General features: G+C 54.6%; 4 protein-coding genes across 4 annotated transcripts; 2 read left to right on the forward strand and 2 right to left on the reverse strand.

Annotated features, from left to right (window-relative positions):
• Positions 1-7,884: 7,884 nt before the first annotated feature.
• CkaCkLH20_11017 (uncharacterized protein) lies at positions 7,885-11,187 on the reverse strand (the record flags this gene model as incomplete). Its single annotated transcript, XM_038893731.1, has 4 exons — positions 7,885-8,106; positions 8,848-9,216; positions 9,271-10,381; positions 10,436-11,187. The coding sequence occupies 4 exons, from the start codon at positions 11,185-11,187 to the stop codon at positions 7,885-7,887; spliced, it is 2,454 nt and encodes an 817-aa protein (XP_038740831.1).
• A 711-nt stretch (positions 11,188-11,898) lies between these two features.
• On the forward strand, positions 11,899-12,282 carry CkaCkLH20_11018 (coiled-coil domain-containing; the record flags this gene model as incomplete). Its single annotated transcript, XM_038893732.1, has 3 exons — positions 11,899-11,986; positions 12,048-12,137; positions 12,188-12,282. 3 exons carry the CDS (start codon positions 11,899-11,901, stop codon positions 12,280-12,282), a joined length of 273 nt encoding a protein of 90 aa, XP_038740832.1.
• A 966-nt stretch (positions 12,283-13,248) lies between these two features.
• Positions 13,249-14,286, forward strand: CkaCkLH20_11019 (uncharacterized protein; the record flags this gene model as incomplete). The annotated part of the gene is made up of 2 exons (XM_038893733.1): positions 13,249-13,842; positions 13,897-14,286. 2 exons carry the CDS (start codon positions 13,249-13,251, stop codon positions 14,284-14,286), a joined length of 984 nt encoding a protein of 327 aa, XP_038740833.1.
• A 100-nt stretch (positions 14,287-14,386) lies between these two features.
• On the reverse strand, positions 14,387-16,631 carry CkaCkLH20_11020 (transcription factor tfiiic complex subunit; the record flags this gene model as incomplete). The annotated part of the gene is made up of 3 exons (XM_038893734.1): positions 14,387-15,417; positions 15,464-15,941; positions 15,990-16,631. The coding sequence occupies 3 exons, from the start codon at positions 16,629-16,631 to the stop codon at positions 14,387-14,389; spliced, it is 2,151 nt and encodes a 716-aa protein (XP_038740834.1).
• Positions 16,632-19,190: the final 2,559 nt, after the last annotated feature.

The following is a 19,190-nucleotide window of genomic DNA, read 5'->3' on the forward strand; positions in this document are numbered from 1 at the left end:
GAGCTTGGACTTCAGGGTGGTCCGACATTGCTCGCAACACACCTCAAGCATGTGAGACTAGGCCAACCTGCCACTCGCGGGGCCGATCTGTTCATGCGATACCCGGTGCCATTTCGAACCAGCAGGCAAATCCGTCGGTGTGGACGCCAACCAGCGCGCCCTGCTTTCTCCTTTCCTTGCTCGATGATACCTCTGCAGTTTAGGTTCCCAGCATCCTGGGCATATCAAGTTCTTAATAGGGCTTTGGGTGTCACGACTGCGACGTTTGGCCAATATCGTCGGCGCTTTTCTCTGTTATAGCCGCTTCAGGTGGAGCAACCCTGCGAAATAAGCCGATCATATTCAATGTCCGGCTTTGAGATCCAGCAGAAGGGAGGGGACAAGTGCAGCCATGATCGAATGGTTTTGCACTGTTGGGGCAAACAGATGCAAGACGCCATCACATCTCGCAACAGGTTGCCTCGTGTTAATGAAGTTTCGCGAAACCAACGAAACAAGAAAGCAGACGGCACGCTAGCCGCCAACGTATTGCGTAGTAGGCAGCGACAGGGGTCGACCGAAATCAACGAAGCGCAGCCGGTGAGATGGAATCTTCTTGGAATCAATATTGCAACCCTTCAACAACGCCCGCCCCGTCCTGAACCACATGGCAATTTAATTCACTCCGGAACAAGAAGGAAAGCCGTTGTTAGCGACCGAGAGAGTTTGTTTGCTTTTTTCTGTCCACATCACCGAACCGGTCAGCTCAACGGAGCCATGGTCACCTTGAGCTCAGTGCCTCTGCGCACTCGACGCTCGTAATCGACTTCTGCACTGCTGTCCGTCGGACACTCACCAACGCCGTTGCGAGCTGACCGAAGAAGCAACAGGCGAGACCTGGCCTCGGGGAACGGACGGCTCACCTGGCAGGGGTCCACACCGAGACCGGGATACCTCGGTCAGTCTTCGTATCGTCCCAAAATCACCCTTAGACTTTCTCATCAGTCAGCGCCGGGAAGTCAAATTTGCCTGGTCAGGTGAGCGCGGCTGGTTCTTCCAATAGTGTGGCATTCCATCCCCTGCGCTAGCGGCGGTCCATTAGCTTCTGCTCAGGACAAACGCCGCGAGCAAAGAGCTCACGGACGTCACGACAACTCTCATCGGTCAGTGACTTTTCTCACGAGACAGGGGATGCGCATCCCTAGAACCGTGCTCATCAGGTTCCAAGAGCCAGGCGCCAGTGCCAGTGCAGGTGCAAGTGCCATGCCCGTCAACATTCCCGAACCGCGTCCTTGAGCATCATAGGGGTCTTGAGGGTCCAAGCCATTCAAGACTCGGTGACGACGGGGCGCTGCCGGAGCGCAAGAGTTCGGGAGAGAAGACTGAGCGCCGCGACGGTCTGGAACTCTGCACGATGGATGCCGTCGCGACTTGCTCATGGCGCCCATATCAGACGCGAGCGCGCGCGCTATGCCTGGTAAACTCGAGCAATTCGTGTCGACGACTCACTTGCCACCCTGGACACGGGCAAACAAACATCACCAGACGTCGCATTTTCCAGGGACTGCCCAAGGGCGTGTTGTGTTGGTGATGACCTCGAGTGACTCAACTTCACACAACACACGGGCCTCTGTCTCCGGCGCCGAGGGAGCCGATCGCTGACGGGCGACCCCTTGGGAACTCTGATCCGCGTCGTCGAGTCGGCCGGGGTTTGGCGTTCGCTAGCAGGGCGTGGTTGCGTGGATGCTCCAAGTTGAAGAGCGTGTGAGTGGGCAGAATGGCCGCTGCACTCAATCGGGGACATTGTTCTCGAGAGTTGCGAGCCCCCGATATCCCACACTCCCGTTACCCGTTACCTTCGTAGGCACCGGCTAGACCGGGCGCGGCGACGGCGACTGAAAATCCGACTGGATCATGCTTGGATGCAGGCCAGCGCTCTATCACGTTGCACTTTGCCACCTCTTGTCGCGTTCCGCAAGGGCTTCTATGCAGCCCGCGCTTCCATGCGAGGAGCTGGTGCCAAACAGAACCGCCAACAAGGACATCCCGTCATCACGAGAAAGGTTCTTTCGTCGAGCATTGGCCCAGAAAAACAGACTATTCCAAACGAAACACTTGTCAATGGGAAACCCAAAATAATCGCCGTACAGAGTTCGTGGTAGTATCGGCCGCCCCACCGGATGTCATCCAAGGAAGCCGTGGGGATAGGGGGGAGAAAACAATCAATATTCACGATTCAAACATCGCCAACCGTCCAACACAGCCTCGAAAACCCCCACACCGCCCTCGTATACGTGAGGCACTGCCCAATGTGAGATTCTCCCTCAGGACCGTTTGGGATGCGAGCAGAAGAGTGGGGTTGACTGGAAGGAAGGTCGACAATGACGATATCTGGGCGTGGGAGGAGAAGTCGATCACCACCAAGTCATCAACATGGTGTAAATATCGCATCAGTGGCCCTCGGACTAGTTCGCAGATCTGATTGCTTACATGCGTGGGATTCCATTCGCATTGTCCAACCGACGTGCCGACCATTAGTTTAATTAGGGTAGCTCCTATAAAAAAGCCTAGAGTAGCTCCTATAAAAAAGTATACTATTTAAACTTCTTTACTATTATATTAATTAAGCTAAAACTCTACTTTATATATTATTTACCCTATTATTATTATTATATAGCTATTTCCCCCCCTATATTTTATTATAACCTTTAGGATTTATTTCCCTTTCTTCTTATTAAGCCTCCCTAATAGCATTAAGGATAATATTTCTATATAAAGTATAGGCTAATATTAAGAGGTAGCTAGCTAAATAGTAATTACCCTAATAGGTACTAACTAAAAGGGACTAATATATATTTAATAGAGTTTTATAACTTAACTAAATAGTAACACTATAAAAAGTAGTCTTTTAGAGCTATATATTATAGAGGAAAAACTAAACTAATATACCTTTAGAATAGCTAAGCCTTTAATATACTATAATACCTTTATTCTTAAGGAAGAATTTAAAAGAGGTTTTATTTTATTTAGTAGTTACTTAGGGGTTATAAAAGCTATTTTTAAAGTTCTAATAGAGAGCCTAAATAGCTATTAAGATAGAAGTAATAAGTATTATTTTAAAGGAGTTAAAAAAGCTTAAAGAAGAGGGATAAAAAAAGAAGTTAATTAAGCTTTACTACTTAATAATTTTATTAAATAGAGTATAAAGATCTAAATAAATAAAGCTATTTATAACTACCTTTTAGGTAGATTATATACTTAAAGTTTAGATTTTAATAATTTACTCTTAAGTTAAATTAGGAGGGAACCTACTTATTTATAGTATTAAGAATAGTACTAACTTTATTACTATATTAAGTTAGAATACTAGTTATATAGCATATAAATACGCTTTACTTATATACCTTAGACTATTAGTTTGATAAAGACACCCTTGATGAGAACACCCCCGCAGACTAAAGCCAAACGGGGAAGGAGGAATTGAAGCCATCTCGATGGAAATGATCTTCGCCCTCGCCGTGATCTCATACCTTGCATCACCGGCCCGCTGGAATTCGCGGTACCTCAGCACCGGCACGAGCTCATCGATCGTCAAAGTTCCGCGATTCGATTCGACCGGCCCAGTGAGCCGGCCAGTCGTGCCAGTGTCTCGACGGCGGCGCCTTCAGACGGCCGTCAATCCATCATTGGATCCATCCCGCAGATCAACCACATCCCACCATCCCACCAGTCCTGTCGGTCTGTCTGTGATCATGTCAAAGTCCACAACCGCCCGTCAACAACCAACAGCGAGGCGCTCAAACCGTCGTTCCGTAAATCCTCTGGATCCAACAGCACGGGTCGCGTTGACGATGGTCCATCAACAACAACAATCGACGAGTTACGCTACGAACGCCATACAAACGGCGCGGCGTGCGCCACGGCCGCTCATATGACCTCATCCCTTGCGTCAAGCGTGATATCACAACGGCCGTCCCTTTCTGCCATCTCGTCCTCTCTTCCGAGACACGCAAACCAACACAAAACGTGAAATGGCGTCGACGCCAGAGGGGAATCCTTTCAGGGTCCAACATTCCAACAGACACGAGCTAACGTGGCCTCCCACCCCCTGGGGAATGGGAGACCTGCCTGACCTCCTGAAAATGAGAGAAGCCGTCAGATGATCATCCCCCTCGCTTTCTCAATGCCAATGGCGCAGAATGGCAAGCCCCGAGTTGAAGGGGATCTGCGCATTCTTTTCTTGGAAACAGGGCAAGCGAAGGAGAAAGTTGGATCTGGGAATTTCGGGGTCTAATTGGGGTCGATCCAACGACCATCCGTCACAATCATGCCCATCACTTTTCTTTCCCCGCAGGCCCAGAACTCAATTGGGTCCAGCCACTTACATTCCCGTACCAAGCAAGCAAAAGCAAGGCTTCAGGGGAATGTCACCGTGACACCAACCAACCAGCGGCTGTATCTCTCATCGTCCTTGGATCATGGTCCTTGGTTAATCATCGGGGAACTCCATAGTACGCCTGAACACGGGGCGAGTCAAGGAAGGATAAGGCGAGTCGTCTCAACGGTGGCCCCCGGCTCCCTTCACCCCGCCTCGTTGATTAAGGCTCCCCCGCCGTGCCCCCGTTCGGCGCCTCCGGGCGGCCCACGACCCACCGGCGCCGTCGTCGTCGTCGCCGTCGCACACCCGTCGGAAGGCCGCATACTATGTAGCATCATGCTGCAAGCCGGCCCCCTTCGATGCAGTACGACGACGGCATCGTGATATTTCCTTCCCTCTCGTGCTTTGCATTCAGCTCCAGTACGGCCAACCAATTCCCACAAGCAGCTGGGGAAAGAAACATCATCCGCCGTGGGACGCAGCCCGACGGGAATCCGCATCTCCCAACTTGCGACTCCCATCGTCGGGCGCCGTATTGTGCAACATGAGCGCCGCCGCTCTCTGTCTCGAGACAATAATCTGCCTTTCCGCCTCGTAAAATTGGGGGCAACATTTCCAAATCGCGTGAAGTGGAATTTCTCTGCATCAGTAGTCCTACTGGAGATCTGACGGGCGGCAACAAAAATATGCAGGTCGGAGCAAAAGTCACCTCCGTCCAGCCGCCCACCAAACAGCCGCGAGACGGGATCGCAAGCAAACCGGCTCCCAACGGCGCAATATGACAACGCCCTCAACCCCCACCATCGTCCCCCCCGTGTCACCGCAATCATCCATCCCGTTACGCACGTCGCTCAAACCTGAATCCTGCCGCCCACTGGGACACACTCACCTGAAAAAGCTGCGCGTCATCTCGAGGGGGGGTCAGCAACGAGTGCTTTTCCTTTGTGCGAAGGATGTTTAGGTGACATCCGAATCCAGTCATGTCCCGAATACGCCGCACCCCCGAATGAGTCGTCGTCGTCGCAATGGACTAAAGAGCATACGACGAGCACCAACAAGAGATTGCGCAGCCGCCTGGATTCAATCAAGCGGCAGCCTGGAAACGGAAACCAAGCAAACATGTACTGTATTCGTACGTAACTACGCCGCAGGCAGACTTCCATCTCTAAAATGGGGACGCGCCAACAAGGCAGCCGTTGGGACTTTGCATGCCACCACCAACGCATGGCTTCGCTTGCCAAACCCAGCCGCCGGGTCCGCAATCCTTTGCCTTTGAAGCAGTTCTTGTCCACCAGCCTCGCCGCCAGGCTGCAGCTCCCACTGGATTCGACGGCCTCGCACCGAGGCGACCCAACGAGCAACCGCTTGTAGGGAAAGGTGACAGCTTCTTTCTTCTCTTTGCTTATACGTGCGTGTGGTACAGCAACAATAACGAGAATATGCAACACAGACGCCGAAGCACCGCATCATCCACTCCCCCCCCGTTGCTCACTTTGGGGATCGATGTACGAGAAGTCCAGACGGGAGCTGTCAGCGGAGGAATAGCTCCTGTATGCAGCCCGCCGCGACTTTCCCTTCCTTTCTCTCTGCGGGGGAGGAGGGAGGGACGGGCGTTTCGCCTGGCTGATTTGGGTGGTCGTGATTGCTGCTGGGGGCGTATGATTATGGCGCGTTAGTTGACGACGTGATGGACGGCGGGCTGAACTGTGGACTACCTTTCGCGGGGATTTTCGTGACTATATGCAAACTTCGAAAGGCCTCTTGCCTAGATTGTGATGAGTTGGTTTGTTGCGATATGTTGGAGTGAAGTTGTTCAGATGTGCAATGTTAATACCTCCTCTTGCGAATCACACTGGTCGTATCTATTTCCGTCGCCTTAAACTTGCTTGGAGAAAGCAGGCACTTCTAACTGCGTGATATATGAAGACTTGAATGCATATTTGGTTTGATTATGCAGTAGGGATTGCTATGATACTTTAGCACCTTGAATCTAGTTACAAAATTATATTTTGCGTCATGCCATGCGATATGTAATACAACAACATATGAACTGAGGAAACTCAAAATCACTACATCTATTATCTCAACTGACCTTGCTCCAACCTGCGCTCTCGCAGTCTTAATGGTGAGGCTCGGTATCCTGTATGCAGTAGATCAAGAAAACGCCCCCGAAGCGATTGCGATCGGTCGTCCGGTGACCGCGTGGCAACATCGTGCTCCTGAGAAGGGCATGCCATGCCCGCGCTTGAGACCCAACAGAAGCCCACGAAGCCAGATACAACTTAACGCATGATAAAGTCTCGCCAGACATCTCACGATACGCGGACTCAGAAACCACGGCCTCTCTGGGCTGACCGGCCGAAGGAGGCAAACCCCGTCCCATCAACGGGAGACCAACATCACCCCCCACGCGCGTCAACAGCAGCACACAGACTCGGACTAGACCTACATCAAGTGTTCCTAAATCACAATCCCCCCTCATTCTCTCCTTCGCCCCCCTTCGCGCTTAGGTATCTCATATCCCGCTGTACGTCAAACCAAGGCGTCCACCGAGTAAAGGACCATCACGACCAGACGATGACGCGGGAAGGAGTCTATTCTCACGGCATGGTCGTATGATGCATACCGCGCAAGAGAGATGGCCCGGGGACGATTTTTGACTGGGGGTTCAGAGAAGTCTAGTCCTCCTATCAAACTCGTTACATTGTCTACCCGAAGCGCACCGACGTGAGCGACATCAGCGGAGAGAACTGACAAATCGATGAGACAGGCGCACGGGGGGGGGATGGAGTTCGGCGCAGGGTATGTTGTAGTCTCACTCTTGATCGGATCGACGTATCTTTTTGCAATGGCGAGATAAGGGGGGGACTGTTTTCAACTCGGATATCAGGGTGTGTTTTTTCGAGCTGCTCTCGTCCATTCTCATCGGATCACGAAGGCATTGAAGACATAGAATCAGGATGACTCAAATATTCACCAGAAAGGCGTAGGGGGTCCACGTAGAATACTCCAAGTCCGTGTCATCGACCCTCCGCTCGTCATCAGATGGGAGGATATCAAAAGGGGGTTGCATTGTCCTGGAAGTGGCATTATGCCCTCCTCACGAGAAATCACCCCTGGGAATAAGCCCGGCACGAGCGTTACCTGATTCCATGCCCGTTCGATGTCTAGCCACAAGAGAATTGTCGTATTATTCGGGTCGTCGGCGATGCAGAAACTCCAGACGAACGGAGAGACGCGCATGTCGCGGCTCTTGCCCCGAATGAGCTGCATGCATCATGTAGTTTGAGCACCGTACGCGTGATATGCACCTCACAAAACACCTAAACCTAGGGGGAGAGGAATCACACGTTGCGATTGCTTGCTTCTATGTCTAGAATACCCTCTAGAAGCGCTAAAGATGCAGGCCCACCATGTCCTCCCCTACGTAACAACTCCCTGCTATCAACATATAGTGTACACGATGTTGACAACGACTTCCACACCCACATCCATTGGTCTCCTACCAACGACAGCGCACGACCGCATCAGCGCTTCGCAGCAGCGATCCTCGCCGTGAAGAAGGGATGCTTCAGCGCGTCGGCGGGCTTGATCCGCTTCTCGGGGTTCAGCGTCAGGCAGTGCTCGAGCAGGTCGACAAAGTGGTTGAGATCCCTTGTCTCGGCGTCGTTCATGCCCGTCGAGGCGGCGAAGAGACGGGTTCGCAGGTCACGCGTCGGTTTGACGACGGGCAGGACCCTGGCGGTAGTCTGTGTGTTCAGAAGGCATGTCAGCATCTCTGTCACGTAACCCAAAAAAGAAACGAGTGCGATGATGATGAAAGATGGCGGCCGGGGGAAAGGGGTGACGTGTGTTTAGACGAGTGGCGGTAGAGGCGCGCTCAGCTGCTTGTCAAACAGGGTGACAAATCGAGCTTGAACCTCGTGTTGGACCCTTCGTGCAGAACAGAATAGAGGCGAAACAGGGGCGAAGGTGCATTGGCGGCAAAAGATGAGATGATGCGGCCGTGACAACGAGCTCTCGAGCTTCGCACGCCATATGCATGCCTCCGAAGATGGGATCGTGTCTTTGAGACCTTTCCCGACTGGGACGCAGAGAGACCTAGCAAGTCATGCGAGTCCGAATGGGTCCGAAGTGAGGTCGCTCGACGCGGTGGCTGGTCGCCAAAGCAGGCCGCGGCCACCGGGCCACCCGCCGTGTCGTGCGGTTCCCGGGGCGCTCGGACCTGAAGGCCGGCCCCAGATTTGGGATCTAAAGTGGATGCGGATGCATACGCAAGTGCAAACCGCGCCTCAGCGCTTACAGCCGCACTCCGCCTCGTTGCTAACCAGCTCGGTTCTGCAAAAATAGCATCGCGTGCGGTGATTGGGCCACGTGAGGCGGGCATGAAACATGCGATGCGATGCAGAGGCGTTGGGAATATGGGGAAAGGGGGGGATGTGACGGGGAATCAGAGAAACAAGAAACAAGCTGCAACCGATACAACGTACCTTTCCAAGAATCTTGTCCCTCTCCATGCTCACAAAGTTGCCCTGCTCGTCGAAGTGCATAGGCGCCAGCTGGCCTCGCTTGTACAACTTCGGGGTGATCTTGCCGCGGATCTCCATGATGGCCTTGAGCATCTGGTTGTTGCTGTCGCCGGCGAAGAGGATTTTGCCAGTATACAGCTCATACAGAGTGCAGCCGATGGACCACATGTCGATGGCGTAGTCGTAGGGCATGCCCAGCATGACCTCCGGCGCTCTGTAGAAGCGACTGACGAGGTACGGGGTGATCTCGTTGTGCGCGGTGGCAGCATCGGACTTGTCGATACCGGTTCCCAGATCGCAGATCTTCAGGACGTTGCGACTTTCGTTCACCTGTGAATGGTAAGCATTGTCTTCTTGTTCGGGTCTGAGGCCGGGGTGTCTAACCAGAATGTTGTCAGGCTTGAGATCTGCGTGGATAATGCTGCATTTCCGCATGTGAGCAAGGCCGATGAAGATTTGGTGGGCGTAGGCTCGCGTCGCGCTCAAGTTGATGCCGACGTTGTTGCCGAATTTCTTCAAGACTTCTCGCAGGTTCAGACTCAGGTTTTCGAATGCCATGCACAGATGGCCCTTGTGGTCGAAGTGGCGCTCGAACTTGACGATGTGCTTGCGATTCTCCGGGTCGGCATCGTTGAGCTTCTGCAGGATGGCGATCTCGGTAAAGCCTCCCTTCCTCAGCGCGTCGTTGTTTCGCATAATCTTGATGGCAACCAGTTTCTTGTTCGTGATGTCCACCGCCCGAGCGACACCAGAGAACATACCCTTACCGAGAGCCGACTGCACCTGGTAGCGGCCGTTCATGATCTCGCCGATGCGAAGCTTGTAGTATCCGTCCTTGTCGTCACCTTCGAGAATGGCACCGTTCGGTTGGCCGACGGCGGGTGACGCCTTGGTTTCGTCTACCACGGCGACCTTGGCGGGGTTGGGCGCGGCGTACTTGTCGTCGTCGAAGTCTTCAGCGAACATGTCGAAGTCATCGTCGTCTTCATCGCCGGACGCTTTCTTCGCGGGGGCTTCCTGGGGCGGCTCTTCCTGCTGTGCTTCTGGTTGCTGTCCGAGAGCCTCGCCATGCATACCCACAATGCCGTGTCGCATTTCGTCGCGCATCTCGTCCTCCTTCATGTCAACCGTCGGGTCGTAGTCTGCTGCGGATGGGCCATCTTCTTCCGTGGTCTTGCCACCGCCGTGCGTGTTCATCAGGTCCTTCTCGCTCATGATGTCAATCGCACCCGGAGAGCTTCCATCTTGTGCTGGTGATGCTACGTCTGAAACTGGCGTATCGACATCACGGCCAGGCGTGCCAGGTGTGGCTTGGCGCGCTGGTGATGCGACCACCGACTTGTCGACCGCATGCAGCGCGTGTACGAGCAGTGGAGTAGCGGAGCTGGACTTAGCAAGTAACTCATCACGACGTCGACGTCGACGTTCAATCTCGGCTTCCTCGTCCACAACCATGGGTTCCTCGAAGTCCTGCTCTGGTTCGGGCGGAGGAGCGCTACGATGTGGCGTCAGCAACTGTGTCCCATCGTCCTTTGCGTGGCCAACGTACTTCTGATTCTGAGAGGGCCCTGCATTGCCATTCCTTTGGTCTGTATATTCTTTCACAGGTTTAGCATCTCCTCTGGAAGCACGTGAGTCCTTCCCTACAGCGGCCCCATCCGTCGAGTCTCCGTTTCGGGCATCTCGATCTCTGTGGTCGTCGTACTTCAGGCCGCGGAACGAGTCGGAAAGCCGGTCGCGTCCGCCGTCTCTGGCATGGCGATCGTCGCGACCCCGGTCGCCGCGTGGAGGGCGGTAGGGTGAGCGTGTACGGTTGCGCGCTCTCTTGTCCGGGTATCTGTCCCTGTCGCGGTCCCTCTCTCGCTCGCGGAATCTGTCCCTGTCTCTGTCGCGGCTCCGTTCTCTGTCGCGACCGTCGTAGCTGTGGTTCGAGCCGCGCGATACCGGGCGGTCTAGATCCTCGTAGGAAACACGCGCGCGCCGATAATCATCGCGCGGTCCGTCCTCGTAATGAACGCGGAAGCGGCGCGTATCTTGTCGTCCTCCTCCGCCACCGCCGGCGTAGTCCCGCTCATCGCGAGAGCGCTTGAATCCGCGGGGCGACCGGCTACGTCTCGATGACGTGTGGTTGTGGGAGTTGCGGTGGGAGTCGTATTCGGGAGATTTGGAGGCCGAGTATCTGTCTCGGGTTCTGTCTTGACGGTCAACACCGTTTCCTTCAAACTTCTTCGGCAGTGAAGTTGCCTTCAAATCCACAGCGTCGTTCTCGACGATCTCGCCCTCGTCCGAACTCGACGCCATTGCTTGCGGAAGTGTTGGTTTCTGCGCAAGAGGCTTGCTCCTTCTCTACTGAGTGTGTGTTGTGTATGCAAAAAGCAGTTATCCGCCACAGGGAAGTTCCCCTAGGTCTTTGTGCGCGCAGCAGCGACGTGTCAGCAGAGATCACTAGATGATTGTTTGTGCGGAAATAGTTTGCGAACCGGATGACTGTGTCGACTCAGCTCATGGGGGAAGAAGGGAACAAGCAGGCGACAGAGAAGCCAGAGTAGAGGAGCTCGGTAGCAAAACGCTGGGGTGGTAGGTATAAGTGTTGTTTTGTTTGTCGACGGTGGATTCCAGCGGTCAAGGGTCGAAACGAGGTTGTGGCCCTGTCTTGCGCTGAGGATGCCGGTCGACTGGCTGGGATGATGAAATGCGACGAGACGAATTTTGGGGTGACGAGACAGCGCTGTCGGAGAAATTGGGTGGCACACGGAGGCAGCTGGACGTCAGGCCGTGAAGTGTGGCGTGGAATGTTCCGAAAGATCCACTAGTGGGGTTATGCGTTGTTCTTCGCATATGTGCATATCAGTTGAGCACTGCGTTATCAAGCATGTAATTGCTGTATCAGAGGACCCTGTTAGCCGCTGCTGACCAGGAGGGGCAATTTTCACCCCACGGTCAGTTGCGCCGCATTCTTCTCTCTCTCCTTTCTTTAGACTTTCACGACTCTGCAACTCTGCGACGCCAGCCTTGCTATCCTCAGCACTCTACGCCCAAGTTGATCCACGTCCCAGATACCCACGACCAACTCCGAAAATGGGTGGCGCAAACCGCGAAGGTCCGTCGTCTTCTCCCCGTCTCTTCAATCTACCCGGCGCTTGCTGACAGACCTTCTCTAGGTGGCAAGGCCAAGCCTCTCAAGGCCGCGAAGAAGCAGAACAAGGACCTCGACGAGGACGACATGGCCTACCTCGAGAAGAAGCGCGCTGGTACGTCTTACCACGAACGACTGCACAACCAACTGCTGACAGCCGCACAGAGGAGAAGGCTCGCAAGGAGATGGCCTCCAAGGCCGGCGGCAAGGGACCTCTGAACACGGGCGCCCAGGGCATCAAGAAGAGCGGCAAGAAATAAGCGGCCTTCGCTGGCCCAGCCGAATGAACGACAAAAGGAGTTCTTGCGAAAGGGTCGGGGCGCTGGTGTCGACAGCATAGAGACGGCTTGCCTGCCGTATTTTTCCTTACCCCGTTTTACCACCAGGCGTCACAAGCAGAGCGTCTTCTTTTACATACCTACCACGAGCATGCAGGGAAATGACTTGACGAATTCTGCGAATAAGAAAATTAACTGGAAACTCGCGCGATGCGCCACGGGGACATGGGTGATGCTGGCAGTCCTGCCCTTGCTTTTCATGCCTTGAAGTGCAACCACCTGAATCCTCGGGCGGTTTTGACTCGGTCGCAAGTTTTCTGACTTGAGTTGACGTGCGAGAAATAATCAACCGAACCTGGGCTTTCGTGGCTTTCCAGCAGTCAGGTGAGCATGAGGTGGTTTAGGTGGTGAATGTTTCTCGTGCGAAACATCCGCATGCCGATGCTGATCCTTTACCCACAGGACCCTTCGCACAGGTGCTCGTCTCCATCCAGTACCCGTCTCAGTGTGTCTCACGGCCTCACAGCCGTTGGAAAAATAAAAAAGGAGGAGCTGCTCCGCCGCGGTGGTCAGTCTCACCGACGGACCGACGATGTGTGCCTTCGGTGCCGTCCTTCCACTTGGCACCAGCTGCAAGAAGCCCCAACCGGAGCGGTGTCGAAGGGTCCTCGGAGCGGCTCCGTGAACTTTTCAGCATGTGGAAATCCCAACAATTCCCGTCCAGCATCCCACCAGCTCAATGCCCGTACGTTGCCATCCCTGGCCCGACCCGCCGCTCACCCGCTGAACGGCCGCTAGGGAGCAGCATCATATGTCCATAATAACGTCCACACGTCCGCGTCGCTCATGATGATTTTCAAATCTTGAACATTAAAGACTCATTTATCTCATCCACTCCACCTCCCATCTCATAAACCAGAGGACCAGTTCCTCTCACATCACGATATCATGACAGCCACCTCAAACGCCGACCCGTCCGGCCTCAGAAACCGCCCCAGACCCAAGCACGACGACGATGCCTCTCAAGACGAATCCCTCCTCGCAGCCGCAGAACACAAAGCCCACGACCTCGAACGGAAGATCGAGCGCGCCCTCCTCGTCCTCTGGGACGACCTCCCCCACTGGCGCCGCGACAACGCCTACATCCTCTCCGGCTACCGCCCGGACTCCAACTCCTACCTCGGCTCCTTCAAGAGCCTGGGCTACCTGCACAACGAGTCCGTCAACATCTGGTCGCACCTCCTCGGCGCCGTCGCCTTCCTCCTCGGCGGCGCCTTCCTGTACACCGTCGTCGCGCCCCGCTACGCCTCCGCCTCGTCCACCGACCTCCTCGTCTTCTCCTGCTTCTTCGCCGGCGCCGTCGCGTGCCTCGGCATGAGCGCGACCTACCACGCCCTCTGCAACCACTCGCCCGAGGTCGCGAAATGGGGCAACAAGCTCGACTACTCGGGCATCGTCTTCCTCATCGTCGGCAGCTACGTCCCGGCGTTGTACTACGGGTTCTACTGCCACCCGGGCCTGATGACAGTCTACCTAAACACCGTAAGCCCCTCCGTCCTCTCGGGTGTAAGTCGCAAACACTAACCTCACACACAGATCGTCCTCTTGGGTCTCGGCTGCGGCATGGTCTCGTGGGTCGAGTTCTTCCGCGCCCCCGAATGGCGCACGTTCCGCGCCTGCATGTTCGTCGCCCTCGGCACCTCGGGCGTCGTGCCGGTCGTCCACGGCCTGACCGTCTACGGCCGCGCCGAGCTCGAGAACCGCATGAGCCTCAGCTGGGTCGCCCTCCACGGCCTGATGTACATATTCGGGGCGTTCCTGTACGCCTTCCGCTGGCCCGAGAGGAGCTCGCCGGGGACCTTTGACATCTGGGGCAGCTCGCATCAGATTTTCCACTTCTTCGTGGTCCTCGCTGCCGCGACGCACTTGTACGGCATGGCGAAGGCGTTTGATTATCACCACAGTGTCATGGGCTCGCAGTGCTAGGCATGACAGAGTAGGGACTGGCCCGTAAAGTAGAATAAAAGTATTGTTTAATTCAGGGTATCATTTATTTGTACAGCTCGCATGCTGCCGTGAGCCGCGTTTACACCTCTACACCGAGATCCAGGACCCTCACCAATCCGGATGCCATCGCCACAGCAGCCCAGCACGAGACGTCCCTGTTCGGATTCCACGCCATAGTCATGACCCGCGTCAGAGGCTCCGATAGCACGGCTCTCTTGGGATCCGCAAAGTGCCCGTCGCCCTCCTCCTGCCCGCCCTGCACGTCCGCATCGTCGTCCTCAGCCGCATCCGCCTTGGCCTTGCCCTTAGCTTTCGCCTTTGACTTCTTGCCCTTCTTGTCCTTCTTCTTGTTCGCCGCCGCCTTCGCTCTCCCCGCGTCCATCTTCGGATAAACATTGGGCACGGGTCGGAAACCTTGCAGTATCCTCACCACGCCACGGAACTCATTCCCGTCTCCGTTCGTCTCCGCGGTGGACTGCGGTAGCCTCTCTCGTGGAACGTACTCGTGCTCGAACAACTTCACCTTGTGCCCGAAGTGATGCTTCGACGCGAATATTCGGTTCGACGGGTTCGCCGCCCACACGGTCCCATCGAGGTAGCCCACCAACGCGAACGGGTGGTGGAAGCCCACGGCGAGACACGTCGGTAATCTGTCACCGTCCATGACCTTGCGCACCTGCGCAGCGTACCACCTGGAATGGATGAACCCGACTGAAGAATTCAGCGGGTTCGCCGACGGCACCGCGCTGAAGAATCCCCGCAGGTGGTCGTTCCACTGCAAGAGGTTCGGCTGCGGGCTGATCGTGAAGCAGGGGAAGCTGGTACGCTCGCAAGACGGGTCGGACAGGTCGACGAGGGTGGTGTAGCCCGCGATCGGGGTTGACGCAACGAGATACGGGTTTGAGGGATACGCGGTGTCGATGTGCATCACGTATGTCGAGTGCACGTCATGACGCGCAAGGCAGACGCGCGGGGCGATGGACCAGAGGGCTAGTGAGCCGTCGGAGTGGCCTGTTACGATGCGGTTTGTGTTGACCCAGGCGAAGCAGGTTACTGTGACGTTTGTTTCGAAGGGGAGGCCGAGGCAAACGACTTCGTTTTCGAGTTTGGCTGCACACGTTAGCTGTTGAAAAAGGGCTGAAGATTGAAGACTTACTAAACGAGTCTTGGCTGTCGTCCAGTTCTTTGATAGATACGACGTGGACCTGGCCGTCACCGCATAATAGTGCCACGAGCCCCAGCAAGCCATTATCTGTAAACGGCACGGGGCACCACTTGACTCTCTTAATTCTCCCCCAGTCCGCGCAAATTGTTCGAGCGAGTCGGGCTGGGCGGTTCTGTGGATACGTCATGCCGTTATCGTCTGTCCGGCTGTGCATCTCCCATAGCTGAATGATGCCCTTCTCTTCGTCATAAGAGGAATCGGCGCCAAGCTGTTGGTCAGAGTGTGGGATAACTGCGAGCGCAAGAATTTGTGACTCTCCCTCTTCCCTGATAGCCCAGTCCATACCAACCACAAGCCCACCAACGTCGAACATCAGCCCGGCAACCTGCTCGTCCGTTGTCTCCTCAAGAGGTAGACCTGAATTAGACAAAACGATGCTCCCAGAAGGCGCGATCCGAACCTCCTTTTGCTCTGGATACGGCCCCAGCAGCATTCTCAGCCCACTCCCAGAACTCACCCGATACTCCTCCGCCTCCCCTGTACTCATCACCCGTTCGCCCTCCTTCACCCCCTCATCATCCTTGACCCTCGCGAACCATGCGTCAGCCGCCTTCCTCTGCTTCTCCTGATGCCCCTCCTCGATCCAAGGACTCGGTATGGGACACGCAGCCCCATCAACCACTTTACTCGGCAGAACCCCGTACCCAGCCCACCGACTCAGAATCCACCCCGCGATGCCGATCGCATCCTCCTCCGGCCCGTAAAAGAAGTCCAGAACCTGGATTCTCTGCCCTCGCTTCAGCACGCCGGTGTAGTAGCGCGTCGGGCGGCCGTCGGCGTGGTACTTCTCCAGCGCGCCCATGTCGGCGGGCCGTTTGCGCAGGCCGGCCGAGCTGGTGTACGCGGGCTGCTCGTCGTCTTCGTCGAATTCGTTGTTGAAGGCGTCGAGGGCGAGGGATGACGGGTCGTCGGCTTCGAAGTCGTCCCCGTCGCCGCCGTCGAGGTCCATCGGGTCGTCCTCATCGTCCTCCGGGTCTGGCGGGGGCGCCTCGAAGTTGTCGTCTTCGGAGTCGTCGTGGGCCTCCGGGGGTTCGCCCTCGGAGTCGTAGTCTATGACGGCTACGCGTCGTGATTTGTTGCGGGGGCGCGTTCGCACCATTTTGGTCCTCGGTGAAGGTGGTTGACGTTGAGAAGTGTTTTATGAAGTCAAGAGTGAGTGAATGAAAATGTTCGTTCGGCTTGAGTGGGAAGGAGTGTGGATTGTGGGGGGAGCACTGTCCCTCTCAGGTGTTCAGAAGCGATATTAGTGGGCAACTATTCCCAAAAACTGCGGGATACAGCGCCTTCGCTTGTCATAAATACAGTGCCGATGCGTCGGAATCATCAAACTGCCCGAAAGCTCTCAAATCATGAAATCGTAAAGGCCATCACAGCCGCCGGAAGATCACATCTCATTCACATATCTGTGTTTCTCTCATTTCTCTCGTTATCTTCTCATTGAGATTTGAACACTATTAAGTTCTCTGCTACTATAACGTCATATTTCTCACATTTGTTCGCCCGTAGTAGGCTGGCACCTCCCGTATCCTAATTCAATATCTCCGGAAATTCAGGCACGAGACCGCATTCAACTACGAAGATCAAACAACGAAACCCGGTGTTCCGAATGCAACATACAAGAATATAAAGGGAGGTCGATTAATTGATCCTGTGCCTTTATGGTTGACATTGGTTCATTCGTCCTTTCGGTTCAGGGCTCAAAATTTCATCCATGCTGGTCGATAGCCGATGAAGGTTCGTCTGGATCGGACTGCACGTATTTATCGTTCAACACCGGAGAGACAGAGTTAAGCCATGAAAGTCATAAAGCAGGTTTGTATCACGATTATCTGGCAGTAATATGCCATATCTAATATCTAATAGCTGGAAACATGAGACTGAAAGTATGCCGTATCATCTTTCGCTCAACCATCTGAGCTCGTAAATCTCGATTGATATCTCACCTGACTGAGCTAATTATAACAGCTTCTGATTACGAGACAGCAGTTCCAGGACCAGGGAGTAAGCAGCTGAGGCGAGTAGACATGATCAAATACGTTTGCGGCTCACAGAGCCATGCATTGCTTTGCCCTTGAACCCTGATTTACTCCACTAGGAATTCAATTTTCATTTCTCCCCTTTTCTCCCGCCAGTGATTTGTAGCCTGTAACACCTCAGGACAACCGTGTAACAATGAGGCATATCTTCTGAAAAAGTCAGGGCTCAGTTCCCATCCCTTCACATCCCAAGCGTCACCCCAGATAATCAACCCGGCTTCAGAAGTGTCATCCATATTCAGCATCCCGCAGACCAGTTCGTTACAGAGCTCGTCCTCATCAATGACTCCATCCTGGATCCCTCGGAGTATGTTATCCCTCATTCCCGGAATCGGCAAGAGATCCAGCCACGGGTGGTGCTTTACCATCCTCTGAAGTGCCGTCGGCGAGAGTTGACCCGGGTATTTTGGATCGACGGCTGACGGCCGCGGAGGGCCGTGCAGCATGAAGAGAGAGTCGCCGTGGTCACTCTCCAGGAGCTCGACGGGTATGCCCAGGATCAACGCATTCCTGGCCAGGGCGTCGAAGGCGTTAATTCGAGTGATGGTCGGTAGGTCTCTCGGCGACGGAACTTTCAATGACCAATTGGCCGAGGCTCTCCGCAGAAACTCTTTGACGCTTTGATGAATTCCGTGGCATCTCAGTACATAGAAGATTGGGAGGGTTTCCAGTAGAGCGAGGGCTTGCTCTGTCACCGGGTCTGCGATATTCGCAACGGCCATGACGGAGGGGACTGGGTTTTCGGACTGAGAGCTAGCGGCCGGCGCAGTACTCGCGGCAACCCGTTTCAAGTGTCTCTTTTTGCCTGAATTGCGAGTATTAGCACAATATCGACGATGCCTCGGAAGATGTGACTTGCGATACGCCCTCTGGTGGATGCGGTTCTGCAACTTCCTTCTCTCGGTGGCACTCGACACCCCGGTCCAGCTATCCTCGGCATCCCATGCCTCGGCCATTTGCGGCGCGGCCATGATTTCGAAAGAATGAATACGCGTCGCCTGCTGCCTCTCCAGATGAATGAAAAGTCGATTGTGCTCGCGGCTCAATAAGATCAAAGGAGACGGAGGGATTAAGTACGGTGCTTACTCCCCTGACAGCCGTAGGGCGTATCGGCATGATCCCGTAGCCATGTTCCCTGCAAGCCCGATCGCCCGGGATGGAATGGAGAGATCTGTGGACTGCTTACTCCCCTGTCGTTTTAGCGCAAAACGTGCGCTACAGCCGTTGTGATTCGTTCATTTGCGGGTGACCTGAGGTGGTCAGTCTCTTTGTCTGGCGAGGCCCTCGAGCTTTCAAGCTAAACATCCCCCAAAAAGCGTTAATCAAATTAGAAAGAAGAAGAGTATGGAGCTTTGGGAGTGAACTAGAGTGCCGCTAGACTGATTGGGCAGTATATCCTCAAATGCGTGACTGTAAGTGAGTAGGGGGCTTGTACCTGATCTTCCTCTCGTTGTCTCGTGCCGGTTGAAAGTGGTTTGCTTGAACTTCCGCCGAGGCAGCAGCGTTGAACACGAGGACGAAAGATATATAAATGTCTCTAAATAATCTCAAAATGACTGGAACTTAACCTCATCCAAAACACTCAATAAGTCTTCTACACGTCACAACCACAACTCCTCACT

Source organism: Colletotrichum karsti (assembly GCF_011947395.1).
Source record: "Colletotrichum karsti strain CkLH20 chromosome Unknown Scaffold45, whole genome shotgun sequence".
NCBI lineage: Eukaryota > Fungi > Ascomycota > Sordariomycetes > Glomerellales > Glomerellaceae > Colletotrichum > Colletotrichum karsti.